A 24,681-nucleotide genomic window follows, 5' to 3' on the forward strand; every position below is an offset into this window, starting at 1 on the left:
ATTTAAAAAGTCCTGAACTCGTTACGGTTTTGATATAATGGGGTCTTCACACTGTCCAATCTATAACGAATTGGATAATAAATGATAATAAATTGGACAATTTTGTCAAAGGTGAGTTTGATTTGGCCATTAAATGCCGCATCATAATTTGCACAGACCTTTTGTATCGATATGTTTGGTAATTTGCCACTATGATTCCTGAAAAAATAATGCACCATTAGGGGTATTACAATGGTAAATTAAAAGTTCCTGATATTATTGCACTTATGAATACTCCGTTGTAGATACTCTCTCTTTGAACACAGTTGTTATTGGCCATAGGCCAATAAATAATACAAAAACATACTGATTCGTCTGATGTTTTTTAAGTTGGCATTCAACTTTTTCCAAACCGAATCGAAACCAAACTCGAGTCGAAATGTCTTATAAGATCGCAATTAATCAATGTACTATTAAAAGGTAATTGAAACAAATTGTATGCAAAACTATAAATTATCACTATTATTGAACACGTGAATGTACACGTTCTTTACACAAATATAAACACAGTCTTTATCATTGAAAAACACAAAATATCAAAGCAGAAATCTCTTATTGAGTCTGTACATTGATTAAAATGGTAGAAACGTTCAATGCTCTTTGCAGCGGCTTCAAGTCCTAGTTTATGGTGTGACCCAGCTATGCATCTCCTGTTTATTGTCCAGTCGATGTATTCAATAACCATATTGAATTTGACTTAATAATATATTTAGAATCCAAGTGGTTTGATTTGTCTGTAAATATACCTGGCCAACGGACGGAATTGAATCCCTGAGGCGTGCCTTACGACAAAGATGAAAACGAAACAAGCTACAAGATACAAGATTCTTTTTGAGTTTTTGGAAGTTGGGTGTCTCAGAATTATGCCAACTTTATTGTGACACCTTAAGGCGCGTAAGCAATTTCTTTATGATGTGCTTCTGAATATTTTCTTTAAAATGTCAGCGTTAATTTAATTTTCGCAAAAGAATGTGCGTTAATATTTCAAACCATCTCCTACATTCATCATCAAGACAATGAATTATAGCTGATATGTTCATAATGAAGTTGGAGCTAACACATCTTTTTTGTAGGATTGTATTTCTGAAAAGCAGAACTTTTTAGTTTAAGTACTAAGTTATTTCACAAGATGTGAACGTGTTATCCTATTTACACGTTCAAAAATATTATTTGTCTAATGTGATGGCATTTTTTCTCAAACCTGTCCTATTATTTCAGAAATTCAGCATGAATAGTGCAGTATGAATTAAACCCGATAAGCGGGATAGTCCCAAGTTGCATAGAATCCGCGAGCTGGATATTTCAACACGCATGTTGACGTGAAGTTGGATACCATTTTTATTCTGATTATTCAACCTGACAGTTGTTGTCGCAGAGAGATTTTTTTTATAACAAACTCATTTAGAACACTAAAAAGGATGAACGGCATAGGTCATCGCTTCATCCGTTTATTTGAGAAAATACATACTACTGGCTTTTAACTATTACTTAAAGGTACATTTTCTGTCCCGGCTAGTTGATTTATTTATCTTCAATAATCAAGGAAATTAAATACAAATTGCTTGGCCCCTTGAATACTTTTTATTTTTAAAAGAAAGCACCGTAATCAAGAGGCCCGAATAAGTGTTAATTTAAACACAAATTTGCTAGGAAAATAGCTGAATAGCCACTTAGACTAATATACTTAATTTATATAACGTATGTTGAAATATGTAAATTGTATCGATGATCGATTATATTTGAATATTGACCAAAAAGGTCAACATATGTGACTATTGATGATGATTTTGTCATAATTAATTATTGAAAATATACATTTTTATTCTTTTCTTTTTTCTTATTATACAAGTTCTATGTTGTGGGTAGTATGTAGCTAAAAGTAGTCAAACATGTATAGCTAACTGCGTACACTTCTTAAGCGTTTGCATGTGAACCGGGATTTCTCACCATCATGTAGCTCTAGTACTCCCTCGCAAACATCTCCTAAACACCATGTAGTCGTAGTCTTTTAGGTTCTACGTACAAATATACTATTGTCACATTACTAGAAAATTTGCACGCAAAGATTAAATTTTCAACGAAGGTTTTGGAACATATTAGCAAGACCGCCGCTGAGAGAGCGCTATCACTTGTCTATTTTTGTTCTCTTAGTCGAAGAAGGTACTCGACTGCTAATAAAGCCAGAGTAATTGGACATGCTATAGATGAACGCATTGTCCGCGCTTAGCAATCTTAACAATCAAAGTATGCGCATGCGCCTTTCTGGAATCTTTAAAAGTCGTTTGTTTTTCAAATATTTTATACCTTTCGGTCATCACTTACTGTACGACTTTTTTCGTTACAATATAGTTTAAATAAATTAGCTCTTCAAAATAATATCAAACTGTTGAGGTAATAAGTTATTATATCGGCATCACTATTACGTAAATCCCACTAAACTGTGCACACTCACATTCTCTTCAACATTTGTTAACTGTTATCTAACCAATTGTTTAAACGGGAAAGATGCTGTCACAATTTATCTAAATTTGTCTTGTGCTGACGTATGTCTCGTTGGGCGAGTATTATTTGTCAATAATAGTATAATAAACGAAAGTATAATTTGTGTTGTTGGCTCAAAACTGTTCTTATTGGCAATGCTCGGTATTTTTTCCTTAATCAAATTGTAGTACAGTCTGGAAAATTGTTTGTGTCACAATATTGCCAGTATGTCCTAAATAATTGCCCTAAGAGTACTTGTTCGGGTAGGGATTATATATCCGCTAAAGAAGCACAAACCATGTATTTTCCCTAGACGTTTGTATAATTTCGTAGTGACCTGCAATGTCTATGCCAGAGTCCTGAAGCTGTAAGATGATTCATGTTCAAATACTCGGTTGCTTTGTTGAGAAACATTTGTGTGTGTTCCATAAATGCTATCAAGCAATGAAAACATCCCCAATGTATCGTTAAGCTTTCAGTTTTGCTTTTGGAAACTGCGACATGACATCTTGTTTAGAGGAATTTACCTTTTATCAGGAGCTGTGCGAGGTTTCGATTGAGTATGGTTTACCGTTTGGATTCGTTCCCGACGCAGGTGATTTTGTAACTATGCAGCTCTACAAATAACACAAAAAGCAAGTTCTGTCTTAAGGCACCTTTTCTCAATACAGCTCAACGGAATTGTGATATTGGTCACGAATCAGTGTTATTGCAAAGGACGAGAAAAAATGAATGAAGTGCAGTATGAACAAGGTAAAGGCCACCACATAGCACTTAGTGGAAAAATATAGTGTACGAAAGCTACAAAAGAGCATACTGCATAACCTCATTACCTAAGCCTAATTTGCCTCTATACTTATTTACTGCATTTTTATTCTATGTAAGCAACCGATAGTGTATAAGGGATACATACATATTCTTGACGGCATTACGCAAATGAACACAAGTCATTTTCCGAATCCGTTAAGCAAAATGCACACAATACAAAGGAAAGTTGACATTTTGCTGTGACGCATTTAATAAGACATTTGGAGATCATCTGGTTCCGATTAGGTTTGGGAAAAGTAGACAGTTCGCATTTCAAACGATAATTTGACACTCAGACAAATCGGTATGCTTCTTGCATAATTAATTTGGGATCGAAATGGAAGATGGTTTGAAATGTTTATATGAAAATAATCACGTTAAAGCTAACATTTAACAAGAAACAGTAAGACGCAACATCATCAGATAAGTGCAGTCGCTGCTTAAGATGTCACTGATGTTTTCATAATTAAGTGGTGTCTAGCCAAAAAATCAAAAGATCATCAAACATATCAAAGTGTTGCATGTCTGAAAAGCAAAACGTTTGCATAAACTCCAACTCCTATAAATTAAATATCAAAACGTGTATTTATACGAACATATCCTATATAGATTGAACGTACTACACTACTTCAAAGGTAGATCTTATAATCTGGACGGTTATTTCATATATCTTCACTAACCAATTAATAAATAACTGGTTGCATTTGGCAATATTGAATGCAAACGTAATTTAATTTCGGAAATGACGTCGTTGAAATTGTGCCACGGCCCTGTTCGCGATGACATTTTAATTGGAAGTTGAAGAGAGCATATATTTTCATACTTAGCATTAAAAACTGATAAATCTCTACAAAGCACCAGAATGCATTAGCCATTTTTATTTCTTTATGGTGCATCATAAAATATAAAATATAAATGCTAAACAAACATCAAACCTAAACAAGTATATATACAGGCATTCAACGTGGTACCCATATAAAATATGTGTATCTGTACCCGAATAAACTTCCAAATTAAATTAGTCAAATCAGCCTTGTAATATGTGTGATTGTTGTAAAACCGCTCAAATATCTTCATTCTGGAAGTTTAAAACAATACTAAGATATCCTTATGAAATTACTTCGACGATAACCCATAGCTCATATCCTTCAGTCATGCGATTATATATAAACGCGTTAAGTGTCTACACAGAGTTTATTCATTCGCAGCACTTGTGATGATTCTCCGTACCTTTCTCGGCCAAACTTTATCAGGAAAAGAAATGAAATATCCATGAACTCTAACAATGTTTTTCAATTCCCTTTCCTTTAATTAAAATTAGAATTTACCCACATGTTTTATGTTAGTTACACCTTGTCAAACACGTTTTGTAAGCCATTATTACATATTTGTATAAGGGTTTGAAATGAAACGAGTATTCATTAAGTCTCCAAACTCCTGAAAATGGCTCTTTAGTTATAAACCGACTCCAAAATGCCTCATCGATCATATCACAGATTCACACGACTCACTGTAGAAGGTTGTAGAGTGATTGTGTACGCCGTATATTGTAGAAACAAGTTTGTTGATCTGGTTTATCTTGTGTTATCGAAGAAAAAGTGCCGGGGTATTTTGAATAATTTGAATACCTTGATGTCTCCGGAGTCGTAGTCGATGTTAAATATTTTAACCTTGGTCATTACCCCAAACCGTCAATATATCCAAGTACAACTAAGTATACATACTTTAAAATATATGTATATCTATATATCTTCGATATAAAGTGAAAAAAAACATGAGCGTTTGCTTTGAATGAAAATAATATTAAATTCAAGTCTCTGCATTTGGTTAGTATCTTCAGAGTGCCTATGGGAAATTATGCCTTCTGGATAATAAAGTACAGTTCTATTTGTTGTCTGTCTATAAGAGATCCTGGAAACCGACAGATACTAATAAAACTGTTTTCTCAGTGTCTATCAAAACTGATATACATTTCATTATAGGACATTTATTCGGAAGGAGGTTTCTTTGGAAATGGAAGCAAGTAATATATAATTTTTCATGAAGCAGTGGAGCAGTCGTTTATATCCTACTGCTTGAAGGCACATACGACAAAATAAATATTTTGTTGTTATAATATTGTTGTTTAATATTGGAGATTTCAACTGTTGCTATGTGGTTCGATATTATATAATTGATAGTTGTTTATAAAAGACACGCTTATTCGAATAAATGTAGTCGGGCCATCTTCAAATGTATTTCAAAAGCCTTTTAACTTTTACATATGTTGAAGCATTTTATTAGAATTGTTTTAATGTAACGCGATTTTCAACACTTGCAATGTTTGTGTTAGCATGTAGGAATACATTGAATGGATCAGTTCAGACTTAATTTTAAGCTTCTTTCCAAATTACGGTTTGGTTAAAGGTGATTACTCAGGATAAATATACTCGATTCTAGAACAGCAACTATTTGAATAACGAACTACGTTTTACTTTCGTTTTCCAGCATGGTGATGTTTTGCTGTTGTGTTTGCCATATGTAATTCTTGAAATGCTCGGCCTGTAGTTACCATTTTCCATTAAATCTGAGTTTGTAAAATGAATTCATGTTGGATCAAAACTCCATATCGGTGATGTTCAGTCTTACACATATTTTACATAACACTACTTATTGAACTCAACTTTCACAGATAATTATATGATTCTACTTCACGACTGTTTTAATTAAATATTAAATTGTAATGTGCATCATTGCCAGAGTCAGACACATTCATTTAACAAGAAATTGTTTCGTAATAAACACAAGTATATCGCTCGAAAATGGTTTGTGACAAAAAGGTTGTCATTTTGTCGCAAATAATGGTCCTAGGAGACTTTTCATGCGTCAAGATCCAATTATATTGTCGCTAAAGAAGACAAAACTGTTTATATTGCCTAGACATCTGTATACTTTATGTAATTGCCTGTTGTGGCTAGATCAGTGTCATGAAGCTCTTAGATGATTTATGTTCAAAAGGTCAACTGCAATGTTTCAAAATTTTGGTTTCCTTTTCATAAACGTTGTCAAAGAAAAGTGCCCGCCAATACTTTAGAAAATTAAATCATAATGAATAAAACCATCCGTTTACAATAAGGAAAGCATAGAATACTATGGAAAATTAAATCATAATGAATAAAACCACCCGTTTTCAATTAGGAAAGCATAGAATACTCTAGAATAGAGCAGGTAAGGTTTTTCTTAAAGGTGCAAAAGGACGTTCTCCTCTGTACATACATAATTTAAGTACCTGGCTATCTGAGCCCTTATTCACTAATGTTTTCAGTCTGACTTTGAGTTTGAGAGTTTATTTCAGGAGTATAACAGCAAAAAATCACGTTTGTTACAGTATAATACCGGAATAAGCTTCACCTCGCTCGTGATCACAAAAACATGCATTGGGGTAAGGGTTATTCTTTTTCCAAGAGTCATTATATAAAAAAAATGACTGCCTTGAGGGTGACAGTGAATATTGTCACATCGCGGTAAAAATTCTTCGATTTATCGGTTCTATAGTATTATTTAGAATCTACGATAACATAAATTTAGGAAAAAATGCACGTTTAATCCAAAAGAGTGCGACGTTGCGATTGGGTATGGCCAAATGTTTGGACCTATTCCCGACGCAAATGATGGCATTAATGCAAATAATTAAAACAGCTAGTTTTGTCTATAAGCATCCATTTTATTTAAGCACTATGAATTTTTATTTAACCAACAAGACACTTACGTAAAATAATGGTAACTAACGTTAAAAAATACAAATATACTATAAAATGTGGTTTAGGAAATAGTGTCTTGCATATACATGTATATATACAAACAAGACTAAAATTCCTCGAATCGGATGTTTCGCCTTTCGAACGAGCCCATCACCTATTCAAGATAACAATTACCTTGACGTTTGACGTCCTGAACCCAATTCAATTACAATATTTATTGTATGAAGGCCTCCGGCCCATATACAGATATGCATACATAAATACATATAAACAACGTGGAGTTGACCAAGTATAGAATTCACAAAATATTAGTTGTTAGTATGGCATCATACATGTTAATCAACTATTGATACACTGTCTTTAATTTTTTGTGCATAATTCAAATACATAGCTAATTTTTGCAAAATTTCTTCATTTTGTGTAGCTATTAATAGAAAGAACTTGTGAAGATTAGGGTAAACATAATACTTAGATGGTATATACAATTCTCTTATATCTCTATACAATGGACATTTGATAACAAAATGATATTCATCCTCAACAACATTTTTACAATATAAACAAAATCTATGGTCCCTATCAATTCCGGTATGCCTGCCTGTTTCGATAGCAAGGCGATGTGATGAAAATCTAAAATTTGCTAAGCATTTACGAAATTTATCAACTGTAACACAGTTCACATATAATTCTGTCTTTAAACATGATTTTATATACATGTAAAATTTATTAAGTTTCATATTCTCAGAACAAGTTTGACTCCATAATTGTAGATGTTGATCTTTTAATCTCGTTACATATTCTTCAAGAAAGGAACTTTCATTTACTACTTGCTGTGACTCCCAAATATATCCAAAACCATTCCTAGACAGATTCATACGCAATACACTAACCCAATTTTCATGACCTAGACTATCATACAGTTTTAACATATTGTAACACAACTTTACATATCTATCATCAGGAAGTTTCAAAAGTTTTAACCAATATTTAAGACAACGTTTCGAAGCATATATATGTAATGGTAAACGACCTAGATCACCTAAAACAGCATCATTACAAGCTTTAGAAGATACATTTAAATACCTTTTACATGCATATAATTGGACATTTTCTATAGCATTCATTGAAGTCATTCCCCAAATTTCAGCACCATATAACATTATAGGTGATATTTTTGTATCAAACATTTAAAAAAAACACTGAAGACTTAAAAAAAGGTAACGATGCAATGCCTTTAAAAAGACAATGTAAAGCTTTCTTAGCTTTTAGAGCAGAATTCTCTGCCATCTTATACCATGACAATGTACAACTAAAATATAAACCCACATAAGTAAACCCTGATACAACATCTATATTTTCATTATTATATTTCCATTTTTCTTTACTTGCCAGCTGCCCACCTCTTCTAAAAACAACAATTTTTGTTTTACTTGTATTAACTTGCAACTTAGTATCAGCACAAAATAAGTTTAGCGCATTTAGTTGTTTTTGTAGACCTACAACTGTATCAGATAACAGAGCAACATCATCTGCAAACATAAGTAGAAACACTTCAATATCAGAAGGGGACAGCTGAACACCATGCACACCACTTTGTTCAATATAACTATACAACTCATTAATAAAAAGTGAGAACAATACTGGACTTAAATTACACCCTTGTCTTAAACCACTTGGACAGTCAAAACACTCTGTTTTTCCATCATTGCATCTAATACACATTTTGACATCTTTATAAATTGATTGAATAGCATCCAATAGCCTTCCTTTAACATTTTGTCTAAATAAGCTTGTATATAATTTTGCCCTATCCACAGAATCAAACGCTTTTTTAAAATCAATAAAAGCAACATATAACTTCTTACCCTTTGTACTTAAATACTTGCGTATAACAGTATATAAAACAAAAGCATAATCAGTTGTATTATAACCAAATCTAAATCCTGCTTGAGACTCCGAGATGGAGTTATAAACTTGAGTATAATAGGTAAGTCTTCTGTTTAAAATGCTTATATATATTTTGCTAAATACATCAACAAGTGCTATACCCCTGTAATTATCAGGATTATTACAACTTCCCTTTTTGTGCACTGGTATAATAATAGATAGCGTCCAGCTTCTCGGGAACTGACCTGATGTAAATATTTGGTTATAAATAGAAAAGACCATATTTAAAATGTGCAGGCAATAGCTCTCCTGCGGAAGCTTTATTTAACTTTAAGTCATTCACTGCCTTTATTACCTCATCAGATTCAATCCTGGATTAAAGTCCTAAAATGCTGCAGCCATTCCTCGCCACTTATATCAGGATCAGTTCTTTGTCTGCTAGTAAATGCTTTATTTTACTCCAAAACTGTTTAGGATTTGGCATGGAGTTCTCTAAATCTAAACCAATGCGCTTCAGGCATAGTAATTTCTTAGATTTACAAACACACTTATATTTAGACCTTGTTACCTTATAATCAAACACATCTGCCATACTTTTTGTTGATCTATACAATCTAAGACTACGTAAAGCGTTTCGTTTAAGTTCTTTACATTCATTGTCAAACCAGTTCAAGCCTACTTTACGTTTACTCGTTTTTCTTATTTGCTTAACAAAATCTTTCGATACATTTAAAATACATTTTTGGAATTCTTCGACTAAAGTACTAGTATCAGAATCCTCTAATTCTAACATATCATCAACAGCTTTGAATTCACCATTAAGTATACTTCTGCTTAACACATCTTGGTAATGTTCATAACTACTTTCATCTATACAAATTTTGCTACTATAAATAATTTTGGCTTTATCATTAACATCTGATTTTAACATACTATCAAGACACAAAACTAATGGCATATGATCACTTTCAGGGTTAGCGTCTACTTTGAAATTATTACAAATCTCATACAAGATATGGCTACATATAAAATAATCCACAACGCTTGACCCAATACCTCCATAGTACGTAAAATCACCAACACCTTTATCACTCCCAACTCGTCCATTTACTATACATACTGAGTAAGTTATACAAAACTGTAAGAGAAATTTTCCAACAGCATTAACAGTATTGTCTTTCGAAATTCTCATTGCATTAACATCGTTCTCAAAAATAGATTCCAGCTGAGCAAACACTGGTATATTTAGATTTATGTTAATAAAATCATTTAAAACACCAGTTCTTGCATTTAGATCCCCACATAGCAACAACTCATATGCCTGCAAATTATATTCGCTATTACATAACAATGTTTCAAATTCAGATAAACCACTGACTGTTTTATCCGTATAAAATGGTGACCCTTGTGGTGGATTATATAATGACACTAACAGAATCTGTTTATCAGGGCAAAATATACCTTTATCAATTACTATCAATATTCCATAAATAAAATCTTCACAAACACGGCTAATATACTGAGTTAGGTAATCCTTTATAAAAATTGCTACACCCCCCATATTTCTCCCAGCCTTCAAAGATTTTTTCGCAGGGCAAAAATAACAAAAATAACCAGGTAGAATATGTTGAATGTCATTACACTCCAGACACCATGTTTCTTGGAGACAGATAATTTCAAACGCCAATAAATATTGTATAAAATCAGCATTATTCAACTTAGTATAAATTCCACAAATATTCCAAGACAAAACTTCCACGTTTAGTTTCCGAACAAATGTGCGTTGACCACCCCCCTCGTCTATAATATTAGCTGTTCCTGCGTCTGTCTGGATCTCCATGTCATCCTGCTGACGTGGCTGTACCTGCTGATCTTGACGCCTAGTTGCTCGCCTGAATACTCGGGGTTGAACGTTATTGTCAAGCACAACTAAAGTACCATTCTTAAAGTAACCCTTTTTACCAGACCTTTTAAGATCATCTAATTGTAACTTTTCAAAGCTTGTAAGATCGTTGGCTATTCTTACACCATGCAGCCTTAATTTATCTCTAGACTTAAACAGTTCAAATTTGTTATTATGATTTTTAAACTTTACAAGAATCATTCTAGGGGAGTCCTGTGAATATTTTCCAAAACGTTTGGCAAAAGTTAAAACATCATCAAAGTTTATATCATCAGGGAGGGAACCTTTCAACACAGAATTTATAACTTTGGACTTGGTATCATCAGATGATTCGTGCTCCTCGTCTCCTAGTCCGAAAATTCTTAAATTACCTTTACGCGACTCGCGCTCTATTGAGTTCATTTGCTTCCTAATAATGTCAATATGGTCTCGATTAATTTCATCACTGATTGCCAAATGGCCTAAGTCATTTTCAAAAACACTAGAAGAATATTCAATGTCATCAACTTCGGATTTAATAGTTTTAAGATCATTTTCTGTTGCCTTCTGGCGTTTATCTAGATCTCTACAAATAGATTTAACATTACATAGTTCAGTCTGGATATTCGAAACATCATGACGTAATTTGGAGATTTCATCTTTTACTTCAGTGATTTGTGACGTGGTTTTTGCATTCGCTGCCTCTATAGCATTAAGTATAAGGTCTGTCTCACTGCTTGGGCCTGGATTCTGCTCCACGTCTGAGGACAACATCAAAAGACGACTGGTATACGACAAATAGGAATTGCTCACTATCGGACATGTATTGGTTTGTTTATATTGACGCTCAATGGTGACACTGTTGATGCCACCGGGGCATGTGTCATGAAGCTCGTAACTTGAAACCGATTCCTCAATCAGATGCTTTGCCAGCAGTAACCCCTGGGCGCACGTAAACCAGAATAGCATTAAACTGCAGCACATAAAAGTTATCATGTGTATGTCAGATGACTTTGAGTACGGAGTATACACATTCGGGCATTTCTTTAGCTTAGCACAAGGTTGAATAAATGCTCCTACACGTGCCCGGTAGAGTGCTATGTCTATTCCCATCTTGTTACATGTATGTTGTATACATGCAAATAATTCAAATGACTCCAATACACTCCAATACCCAACAATAATTGGGTTTATCAAAAGACACATTGACAAACAATTTTCAAATATTATTGAACAAGCCATTCAATACTTAATGATAAGAAACAAAAGTTTCACGCTGACTTCGCAAACAACAACGACGACCAAATCATACCTAAAAATGTCTGCCATGATTCGAAGGCGACACAAAAGTGTCAAAAAGTTTATGCAGACCACTGTGTCAGATTAATGTCATTATTTCCTAAACATATTCATCAAGAGAACATGTATTGATAATGGATCTTCTCCGCTGAAGGAATGGAACATTATAGTTTTGGTAGACATATTTTTAATAATCCTGTAGTTGTCTGCCGTGTCCATGTTACAACTTCTAAACGCGTCTTAACAGATCATGTTTAACAAATGAGAAACACTAATTGTCGTAGAGGAACGAATATAAGGTATTGCCAATGTTATTCAATGACCTTTGTTCACAGAAATGAATATCCTTCCGACATGTGCTATAACTCCTACTCTACATTTCCGATAACACACAATTCAGTCTCCAATTTAAGAACATAGTGATGTTTGTTTTAACACTGTATAAATATCTCTTGCCTCAACTTCAAAGTAGACTTAGCTGCCCTTTGATCGTTTAAACTTCTCATGATAGGCTATCTAAACATTCACCCAACATTTAAGCAATGTTTCTCTTTTTTGGTGTTTGTTTTCCTCTAGACCATACTTGAGGTTAACATTGAAGCTCCTCGGTTTGTCACTTTAGATTCCATCGTTTATTATATATTTTGTTTTGGTCAGGGAACCATTTCTATGGGTATGATAATTTAATAAGAACTGCAGATTATGTATATTCGAAAATGTAAATTTCTCAATTAATGTTGGCATAATGCGACGCCAAGAGCTTCTCCCAAATGTGACTGTACGTTTCTTCAAGATTCTTAACATTCGTTCATCGTCATCCTTTATGGCAATGACAACACATTACTTTCTAATTTCGATAGAATCGTGGCTAATGAACCATGATCTCATTACGACATTGATGTATATGTGTGATCACAAAAAGTTTCATTAGCATTTAACTGGTGCGATATTAAAGCATGTGAATGACGCATCATTTCGTACCTTAATGTGGCACCGACGAATTTCAATCTTTAGTCAAGAACACGCAGTACATTGTTATTCATCTGCGTTATATAAAATATATTTCTATTAAGGATTCCTTAAAAGTCCTATTTAGACAAAGTACTTGCACAATTATTCTTTCACTTTTTAAACATAATGGATACATAAGTATCTTACCTCAAAACCAGGATTTAGGGGGTAAATTGTTCAACTCTCAAACGTTGGCTGATAAACACCCCTTCATTTTCAACGAAGTATTAATATTTTGTATAAACAGACGGATTTTGTAACTATAGTTTCGTATTCTTTATTGACTCTCATACTTTTGGGGTAAATAATGGGCGCAACTGTACTTTTGACTAGTAATTACCCAAAGACTTAAGCCCGAGGGACAACTGCACCCTGTTTTACTTCTTTATTGCATATATTTTGGCAAGAAAAGGAATAAAATAAAACTGCAATTAATATTACCTATCTATTGATTATTAGGATATGGAGGGAGATCAATGCGTAGGATATTGACCACATTTATATAAACGAATGTGCAGGTCGTCGAGGTTTTTTGACTATTTAGTAATGTCCCATTGTCGCTATGTTGGATATACCAAACATATATTTGACAATATATTCTTAATGTGTCAATTTGAAGTAACTTTTAGATTACAGATCGATGTAAAGGATTCCTGATGAATTGAAATCATTATAAAATACGATTGTATCACTTGGATGATGAACAATTGTCAATTTACTTTTGTTAAGCATTTGTCGTTTTTATTCTGAAACAAAAAAGAAGTTTGTTTTTATTTTCAGTAGAGAAAAGCCATTCCTAGCAGATAAAAGTATTCTGTTTTCTGTCAGCCTTAACACTTAGGATGTCGTAAATTCAATTCAGAGAGCGAAAATTGGAATAAGTATTCTGAGAGCCCTATCATTTTATTTCTATTCCTAAGAATATTAGTCTAATAAGGCACTTTGTATGCTATCTCACTATTAACGCTACGCAGATAAGAATTCAGAAAGCTATGGAGACACTTAACGAGTCATATTCACATATAAATGCATTAGCGAAGAACGGTGCTATCGAGGGACAAACACAACGATATCGTGTCGTATTGTTTTGATCAGACACTATACGTTCCATAACAAACAACAGCTTGCTTACTACTGTTGTGTTTTAGATGAAAGTGAAAAATACAAAATTACGTTTAATTCCATACCCTTGCAGGTTTTAACGTATGCCGTACTGAAACCGCCTTTTAGAATTGCTTGACGTTTATAAATCGGCAAAATCATATTAACATTTGAACAAATAAAGCAATGTATTGAATACAACTACCATCTTCTTGCTATAAACACAGAACAAATGTCAAATATATAGATAATGTTTATTAATTTAGGAACAGAATATGTTGATATCAAAGCTCTGTTATAATAAAAGGCTTTTTTCACTTTTTAAATCGTTATCCGTTATATTCAATTTTTTTTCGCTATTGATCATAAAATGTGTGTTGGTCTTTTTTGCCGCCGCTATCTGTAAAGGAGATTCAGAAATCTTGTGACGAGCAACTACTATATTGATCAAAGTTCTTATTCAATTAGCACACAAAGGCCATGTTGTTCAAAACACTTGTTAAATTACTTACGCTTACGCTAACGTGTTAGCGTTAAATCATCAATGTCAACTTTAACTAACGACATTAGCGTTATCCTGTTGTTCAAATCCCTCCTGATGTAAGCGTTAGCTAACGTTTATGTAACGCTTACGTGTTAGCGTTAGTATCAGCGTTAAGCTCACTTTCTGTTTGTTTTCCCATAATCCTTAACAATTTCCTGTCGTTTTCTTAATCCAAGATGGAGGCTGTACAATCTGTAAATTCAGTTCCTGAAGTAAACACTTAAGCACTTAAACAAGGCGATATAGATGACAAAAATATAGTTATATCTTTAGAAAAATGTAAATGCTCGTCTGACATGTAAGAAAACCCCCTTTCTAAATATATAATTTAAGATCTAAAAATAGATGTTCGGGAGTCTCCAAATTTTGAAGACGAACTAATAAGAACTGGCATTTATTAAGAAGAAATATCATATTAAGAGCAAAGAATATCTAACTCAAATGGAAATATGAAAAGTTACAATACCTTTGGTTGACACATTCCTGAAAGTAACTTATTGTCGGTATTAGAAAACTTTGTTCTCACCGCGATGATGAATTCGCTGAAACTTCCGGTCTTCTATTTCCCGTTCGGTTTCGTACACCTCTGGTCCCGTTAACCGTTTCGTTTCGGTACATTTACAATTCTTGATTTTGATCGATATTTAACGGATTAGTACTGCTGCAAACACAATACTAATGTCTTATGACCTTACATAGTTAAAAGGCTTACATGAAGAAAAAAACTTAAAATTTACTTTAACTTACTTCTTGTTACATGTTTGCACTTTTGTAGACTCGCTGCTTGAGGAGACCACTGTTGTGGATACTACAGTTATTCATCCTGCCAACGTACTTGTTGAAATTACTAAACAAGATGTGAGTGTTTTATAGATAATTCAATCAGTTGTATAACGTTCATACATTTATAAGCAATATATATAATTTGAACATCACATGTTAATGAGAATAAATGCTAGATACTTATATGTACCAAGTTAACCTGGGAGGAAAAGTGTGCCCGATGACGGGACAATAACAAGGCGCTCTAACCAACTGAGCTAGCCGGTAGGCTACCCGCACACACTACAGTACATATGGGCTTTAAAAATAATTAATGCAATAGGATGAAATGAAAGCCAGGCGTAGAGACCTTTGTTCGTATATGTTGAAATTGTTGGGTATGCCTTTTAAGCAAATGCCTGTGTAGAATAACCCCAACAAATGCCTTTTTATATTAATTTGTTTGCATATTCAGAATGCAGCTACGACATGCGAATGTGGTAATCAAGGCCCATCCGTGAAGAAATCGTGAGTTCCAATACCTATATGATACAATAATGTTTATTACTCATATTTGAATAACATAGATATTAACATTAAATGGCATTATAACAAAAATCATTAACAAAATTTAAGAAATGTAGGAACATATTAAGTGTAATTTAAAGTACATAATGATTCATGTAAAATAAATTTGTATTGCACAAGGTTAATATAGGACTGTGAATAGTCATAATTATAATTTATTATCACAGATATTAAGCCCTTTTTTACATAAACATTTGAAAACTAGCTTTTACTAAGACATGTATATGAAATATATATAATTTGCATAAATATATTATATTTAATCATAGAGGAGTTGTATAACATATTTCCAGTGAGGCCTTGTTAATGTGTTCTGTTATAGCTGATATAAATTCAACATGTTTCTTGTAAACCATCTCATTGCGGGAAATGATAAATTTGCAGACGCAGTTTCAGTTACATAGCTGAAGAGGAACAGATGAGTTTTGTAAGGAGCATTATTTTAAAAATTATATTAATTGACGTTCTGTACAGATTTATACATAAACTCATGTAAATTTAACTTTAAAAACTTTAAGTCTTCTATTTTAAATGTTGATATGCACATATGTCTGTTTTCACTTTCATAGAATGACACAGTAACCATCAAACATGGCCATGTGATATTTTTCATTGAATGTTTGTTTGTTTAAATGTTTTTCTTATCAGGTATGTCCCTTTTGTTCTCAGTGCAGTTTTGAAAATATTAAATAATTAATGTTACAGATGAACAACCTTGTTGAAGTGAACAAGAAAATGTCAGCATACCTGGTGGACATAAAAGGTAACAAATTTAATAAGGTTTCAAGAGGATGTGGTGAATTCAACACTGTGTAGTAGTTGATTATGTTACAATTTTAACGTAACACAATAATTAAGAATTGTTATGAAGTGATATGAATTTGCCTAATATACTACAAATTGGGAAATTCAACCATGTTTATGGTCCAATGGTTATTTCTAGCCAGTCATATTATTTAGATTAACATTCTGGCCAAAAGATAACATTTGGACTTATCCAGTTCAATATTTAAATACAATTCCCTTTTTAAGAAAATCTTACGAAACTGCCAAGGAAACAACAAAGGTGAAAACAGAAGACATCAACAAGATGCAGTACATCTTTTTCCAAAAACAGATAATGAGCTAGTCTTTGTACATATAAGTATATATTCATATTCATCAGTAAATGTTGCCAAAGATTTGGGTAGGGATTGCAAGATTAAATGGTGTTAATAAAATTGTTAAATTTAAAGGCATTCTTCTTTTTCTTTAAATTACTGCAGTTTGTTGCATCACAGAGAATTCTCTTAGAAGCCATCCAAATATTGCAATTTTTACTTTGACAGAAAATGACTAAAATTAGATTTCCATATTCACTGCAATAATGCAATTCAAATACAGAATGAACTGGCAGGTGTCCAGATAGGAAGCTTTGCAGCAATGGAGACATTCTTCAAGTGTGCCACTAAAAATGCAAGAGAAGGAACAATCCTTCAGCCAAACACTATCGGGATTCATGGGTAAGCCTAGATATTTGATCAAGAGAATAAGTGTGACTTGTTAGATTGTGTTATCCATATCCATATTGCACTAGTGGCAATGCATATATAATAAACACGAAAAACACTTTTTATTATATGCCTTCCGGTGGTTAATAATGATTTATCAGTGAAATAAAAATCTTATTTCACTGTTTTAATTGCTATTTCTCGACTGTTTTAGTTTTAGCATGCTATCAATTACAAATCAAATGTCAGCCCATTTCAGAAATGATGTTACATTTGCATGAAAATTGGCACGCTTTTATGAAAAACAACAATTTATTGTCATTTTAAGGCATATAATAAAAACGAAAAACTGTTTCAGTGTAAGATTAAAATATATTTCACCTCGTGAACACCAAAAGTAAATATTTAACTCATAGCTACACCACTTGTGAAATTTATCTTTTGATGCTAACTTGTTGAAATAGATCTTACATTGAAAAAACAACAACAATTGTCCTATATTAAGTGAAGTATGCTCTAGCAATATGATCTCTTATGGCCTGCCCCTGCTCCTGTCCTCTGTAGTCTTCGCCTGGCTGTGGCGCTACAGGAACAACGTCATCCACATCAGGCTCCTTTAGGTTGATGGCAAGGTTGTGGAGTACAGCACAGGCCACAGTGACCTAAGTCCTTGTACCTTTTTGCTTATGTATCGAAAAACAATTAAACTTACCCCATCCACTGGAAGGCTTAATCCACTTATACTGTTTAAGTTTCATAAGACATAGAACAGTAACTTCATGGTGGTATTTCATTATTCATTTCATCATTTTGCTAAAGATTAAATGAATAATGACATAACAAGGATGTGTTTTTGTAAATAAACCGTAATACGTAAGGGTATATAACAGGATTTTTAAGTTAGTTCTACACATTTCAATATATAATCAAAATTCTTTCAACTGCAACTAATATTCCGTTTTGTTGTTTCGTTTTCCGTGAATGTCAAGGCCATGTTTTACCACAAAGAAAATTTAGAAGGAAGAAAATAGAAACTGATTAGAGGTTACATAATACTATGATATTCATGTTTATTGAATTACTAGCCCATTGCTTAAGACGTTAAAGCACAACTATCAGTTGATATTGGTTTGAAAACCGTCAAAAATGTACTTGTATAATAATATAGTTTACTAATCTTATCTGCTTTGTTAGTATTTTATATTTACCTCTCCATGTAGAATTCCGAATCGATGCTTCCATCGACCAAAAGCCATTTCCACAGCAACTCTTGTCCTTGAGTGTGCCCGGTTGAAACTAATTTTCTGCTGCGTATCGGCCACTCTGTATGGTGTCATCATGACACTAGAACAGGCATACCTAAATATACAATTTTAACTCTTTTTTTCAGACCAGTGATATACATCTCAAGTTCCCCTTGCCATCTCAACCCCTGATTTGAAGTATTTGGTGAAACACTTCCATCCCTACGGCTACTCTATTTTTTTTAAATATTATGATATAATATGCAGACTCCTGAAAGTTGTTATTATAGTTTTGTTATGTTTGGTGGTTATTCTAAAAGAGTTGGTAAACGTGTACGTTTTTAAATGTATGCATATTTCCCTACATGTGAATATAATAAATGATTATGTTGAATGTTATTATTACTTACCCAATGTCAGCAATTAAAATGCCATCAGTCCAACTTCTGTTCATTGCGTCCATGTGGTCCGCAAGATCACTTGCACGATAAATAAAACTGTCGTGCGATGACCCTGGCCATCTGGCGTCAAGGAATGTAAACCTTCCTGGAAAACAACGAAAACGATAGCCTGCTTAGACTGTGTTATATATATATAGAGATAATGGCAATCTACACCCCAGGGTGATTTATTACGATTTAATTATACATTGAAATTACAATTCAGAGTTATATAATCAAAATTACAATTCAGACTTATATAATATTTTATCTTCGTAAAAAACATATATTCAAAATCAAAAATACAACTTTCAAGACACATTTGTTATTGGTACTTTTCTGTACCAGGTTCTGTACAACCTGTAAGTGAACATAAATGCTATAAAGCTGTTACATACACCTATACGAACAATTTTCCAGTAGGTCGGGCATAATTGAAAGAGTAAAATATACAGTACACTGCAATGACACATGCCCCATGCATAAACCATCGCTTGTCTTGTTCCCAGCGTACTCTGCACAACAGGAGTAATGAAATGGTAAGGGCATGTAACCCAGTCTAAACCCATCGCATCAGAGTAAACCTCCCGTTTTACAATATGCCGTTTTATCTAAAATGTTTTGTACCTTTGCTGTCACTTACAGCCATAACGTTGATCGACGCGAAATTCTTTCTATTTATGAAGTCGTGGCCATCTTTCGGCATAAAGATACGTATGTGGGAGCTATCAACAGCGCCTATGACGTTGGGAAATCCAGCAGATGTGAAGAACTCCCGCATGATTTCCTGCTGTTGAACACAATTTGGCCAGGTGATGAATATTGATGAGATATATATGTCCACCATACTGTCCGTGACATTTGATATTATCCTTGATACTGTTGACTTGTCGCGACCAGTAGAATCACCAACAACCTTAAACATTTCATTCAAGTAAGACCGAAATAGTTTAGATACCTGTATATGTTACTGTTTTGTTCCCTACTTATTTTTGTTCAGTACAAGTCTTAAGTCATTGTTAACAGGCTTGCAAATAAATATGGTTACCAAATAATTTCAGAATATCAACCTGCATAAATGACCATGAGGCGTAAAATCTTAGAGCCAAACACACTTGCTTCCGGACTGACACCGCTTCCGACCGTTTAGTCTTCCGTTGAAGGTCTTGGGCAAGCAGCTGTACAATTATTTCAATCCGATTGTGTTATCACAGTTCATGTTGATGGAAAAATGTTTATAAATCCTCTCTTTTCTTCTATTGTTGAGAAAAGCACCAACTATGGCGGCCATTTTTAACATCAACTGACTATTTAACGTTGACTCTAACGTTGGTCCGGACCAATGTTAGAAAAGTCGTTAAGTTAACGTTATGTTTGAACAACTCATATTTGTCACCGTTAAAGTTAACGTAATTTTAACGTTGACAGCGTATTATTTAACGATGATAGTTAACGTTAAATCCTTAACGAGAGTTATGAACAACCAGGCCAAAGACTCATTTACAAGACTCCTGTCAATAAAGTTCCGCCAAAACGTGACAGACATTCCCTGAGTTTAGGCAATAAATTAGACCCAAAGGAGTTCCTGAATGTAGACCCGATGGAGATCCTGAATGTATCATTACTCGGATGACTGTCAGCGTGTTGCTTTCTCTCAAAGGTAACTGTAGCAGACACGTTGCTATAGTTACTATCTTCACATATAAGTTTGAGCAGTTTGGCATATCGGAATATTTGGGACTGCTACGAGTTGAAGTGGCTTATTAAAACCGCTATATCATATACGGAGTAAATATCACAGTGTTGAAAATAGAGGAAATAGAGAAACCTTAGCAATTTCTTTGTAAAAATTAAGTTTGATACAATGATTTGTATTAAAACGCAATGCTTGTACTTTAAATAGTCTTAATCATAAACAAATGGCAATCAATGGAACCTATTTTGCAAAGAAAATACTGAGCTAAACATAATTTCATCGTATATTAAAAACAGAAAGAACACGGATAAGTAGTCATAATTTTAGGATGACATTTATGAGACTGTGTTTGAGATATTCTAGTTGAAATATCAGCTTCTCTTGAAACACTGTTTCTTATTTGACAGTTTGATTACCAGGAAAATATGGTGAATCATTCAGAACAGCCTGACTAAATCTTTAAGTTAAAATCTTTAACAACATCATTGCGCCACAGGTTGTTTATGATTTGTAACCTTTTAGATATTTATGTGATTTGTTTGTGTTGCTGTTATCTCTCTCGTGTGAGGTAGGCTTTGGTTAGTGTGCGTGTTATTCGGTTCATATTAGTATTACACTCTGTGCTTATTGAGTTAAAATTCCATTATTTATTCAACACATTCCCAAAAGTCATTCACAAATATTAAAGACTTAATTCAGGCATTTGCTCTTACCATTGCCAGGAACAGGCTCTAAAAATACTATCTAATTGTAATATCTGTGTAATATGTATATTTTTGTCTGATGTCGATGTGTATCTCTTTTGATCTGTCTCTGTTGTTCCTATTTATAGCAAGCTAACAGGTAATCCTTTAAATGCTCGGCTCATCCCCGTTGTGTTCATTTTCCATTATATTATAGGCAACATCAGTAAAATATCGAAATCGAATTCATGGTGAAACTGTTCATATCCGTTATGCTTAGTGAAAATGTTTATTTCTTACACAAATTTTACATACTACTACTTTCTAAATTCCAAGTTTCAAAGATGACCATGTGTTCCTACAGTTAACATCACGACTGCTTTATTTGGTTATTAGGCTGTAAAGGGCTTCATTGCCAAAGTCAGGCCCATTGATTAAACAAAAAAATGGTTTCCAAATACACACTATTAAATTTCTCGAAAATTGTTTGTATCAAAACATTGTCATTTTGTCGTACATAATTGCCTTTGAGACTTTGCATGGGTCAGTATCCAATAATATCGACGCTAAAGAAGACCAAACTGTTTATATTTCCTTAGACTTTTGTACATTTTTGTAATTGCCTGTCGTGGCTAGGTCAGAGTCATAAAGCTCTTAGATGATTTATGTTCAACGGTTAACTGCAATGTTTCGAAATTTTGGTCTCTTTTTCATAAACGTTGTCAAAGAAAAGTGCTTTTTAAAAAATTAAATCATAATGAAAAAAACCATCCGTTTACAATAAGGGAAGCATTTACTACTATAGAAAATAAAATCATTATGAATAAAACCATCCGTTTACAATTTGGGAAGCATAGAATACTCTTGTGCAGGTAAGATTTTGCTTTAAGGTGCAAAAAGACGTTCTCCTCTATACAGACATAATTTAAGTACCTGGCTATCTGAGCCTATATTCACAAACGTTTTCAGCCCGAGTTTGAGTTTGAGAATTTATTTCAGGAGTATAACAGCAAAAAATGACGTTTTCACCTCGCTCGTGAACACAAAAACATGCATTGGCTTAAGGGTTATTCTTTTTCCAGGAGTCGTTACATAAATATTGACTGCCTTGAGGGTGACAGTGCATATTGTCAACCCGTGGTAGATATTGTCGACCGAGACGCAGTCGAGATTGACATTATTTTCCACACTAATGATTTATCTAATGGCAAATAAATATTGATTTTATATATTATCAACCCAAAATAAAACGAAAACTGCACTACAATTATCAATATATATGACTGACGTAAAAACAAATTTGCATCTCCACGGAGTCAATTGTTTTCTTATTTTAAAAGAAAGACACAAACCAAAAACATAAAGAATCACATTTCGTGGAGTAGTAAAAGCCTGAAATGGAAAAATACTATCGGAATTTCACCGTTACAAAAATGAAGCTTCAAAAAGAGTTTTGATATAAAAAGATATGTAATTTTGACTAAGTTGATAAACGCATCATGTATTTTAATTAGTGGTGATGCAGGAATCTGTTATAAGTTAATATAGATATTGATTTATTTGATTCGAGAAAAGATTACACTATCAAAAGAGGACATTTTCCATTCGGGTTCGATCTTTAAAAGCAGGAACAGTGAAACAATCGAATCTTTTGTGCCTCTTCAATTTATCGGTTCTATAGTCTGTTTTAGAAACTACGATAACATTAATTTAAGAAAAAATGCACGTTTAATAAAACAAGTGCGAAGTTGCGATTGGGTATGGCCAAATATTTGGACCTATTCCCGACGCAGATGATGGCATTCATGCAAATAACTAAAACAGCTAGTTTTGTCTATAAACATCCATTTTATTTAAGCTCTATGAATTTTTATTTATTCAACAGAACACTTACATAAAATAATGATACAATGGTAACTTACGTTAAACAATACAAATATACCATAAAATGTGTTTTAGGAAACAGTGTCTTGCATGTATTTATACAAACAAGACTAAAATTCCGCAAATCGGATGTTTCGCCTTTCGAACGAGCCCGTCACCTATTCAAGATCATAATAACCTCAACGTTTGACCTCCTGACCCCAACAATAATTGGGTTTATCAATAGACACATGGGCAAATAATTTTGAAATATTATAGAACAAGCCATTCATACTTAATGATAAGAAACAAAAGTTTCACGCTGACTACGCAAAAAACAACGACGACCAAATCATACCTAAAATGTCGGCCATGATTCGAAGGCGACACAAAAGTTGTTTATTCAGATTATTGTGTCAGAATAATGTCATAATTTCCTTAACAGATCCACCAATAGAACATGTATTGATAATGGATCTTTTCCGCTGAAGGAATGGAGCATTTGGTAGACATATATTTATTCCTGTAGCTGTCTGCCGTGTCCATGTTACAACTTCTAAACGCTTCTTATGTTAAACAAATGAGAAACACTTATTGGCGTGGAGGAACTCAATGGTCTTTGTTCACAAAAAAATAATATCCTTACGATATGTGCCTTAACTCCAAACATACATTTCCGATAACACACAATTCAGTTCAGTCTCCAATATAAGAACATAGTGATGTTTGTTTTTAACACTGTATAAATATCTCTTGCCTCAACTTCAAAGTAGACGTAGCTGCCCTTTGATCGTTTAAACGTCTCATGATAGGCTATCTTAACATTTACCCAACATTTAAGCAATGTTTCTCTTTTTTGGTGTTTGTTTTCCTTTAGACCATACTTGAGGTTAACATTGAAGCTCCTCGGTTTGTCACTTTAGATTCCATTGTTTTATTATATATTTTGTTTTGGTCAGAGAACCATTTCTATGGGTATGATAATTTAATAAGAACTGCGGATTATGTATATTCGAAAATGTAAAGTTTCTCAATTAATGTTGGCATATTGCGACGCCAAGAGCTTCTCCCAAATGTGACTGTACGTTTCTTCAAGATTCTTAACATTCGTTCATCGTCATCCT

At 33.4% G+C, this 24,681-nt stretch overlaps 1 protein-coding gene across 1 annotated transcript; it reads right to left on the bottom strand.

Annotated features, from left to right (window-relative positions):
- Positions 1–18,131: 18,131 nt before the first annotated feature.
- On the bottom strand, positions 18,132–20,240 carry LOC128223608 (putative nuclease HARBI1). The gene is made up of 4 exons (XM_052932882.1): positions 19,943–20,240; positions 19,286–19,421; positions 18,840–18,975; positions 18,132–18,245 (listed from the first exon to the last, which is right to left on the bottom strand). The coding sequence occupies exons 1-4, from the start codon at positions 20,238–20,240 to the stop codon at positions 18,132–18,134; spliced, it is 684 nt and encodes a 227-aa protein (XP_052788842.1).
- Between the last annotated feature and the right edge of the window lie 4,441 nt (positions 20,241–24,681).

The sequence above is a fragment of the Mya arenaria genome, chromosome 17 (genome assembly GCF_026914265.1).
Source record: "Mya arenaria isolate MELC-2E11 chromosome 17, ASM2691426v1".
NCBI classification, from domain to species: domain Eukaryota; kingdom Metazoa; phylum Mollusca; class Bivalvia; order Myida; family Myidae; genus Mya; species Mya arenaria.

What these genes read in the sequence shown, in the direction of transcription:
- LOC128223608 (XM_052932882.1), bottom strand. Translation starts at nt 20,240, where the DNA reads ATGTTTAAGGTTGTTGGTGATTCTACTGGTCGCGACAAGTCAACAGTA. An exon ending in ATTTTAATTGCTGACATTGG is followed by an intron (nt 18,976 to 19,285) that starts GTAAGTAATAAT and finishes TGCCTGTTCTAG; the next exon opens with TGTCATGATGACACCATACA. An exon ending in TCGGAATTCTACATGGAGAG is followed by an intron (nt 18,246 to 18,839) that starts GTAAATATAAAA and finishes ATCAACCTAAAG; the next exon opens with GAGCCTGATGTGGATGACGT.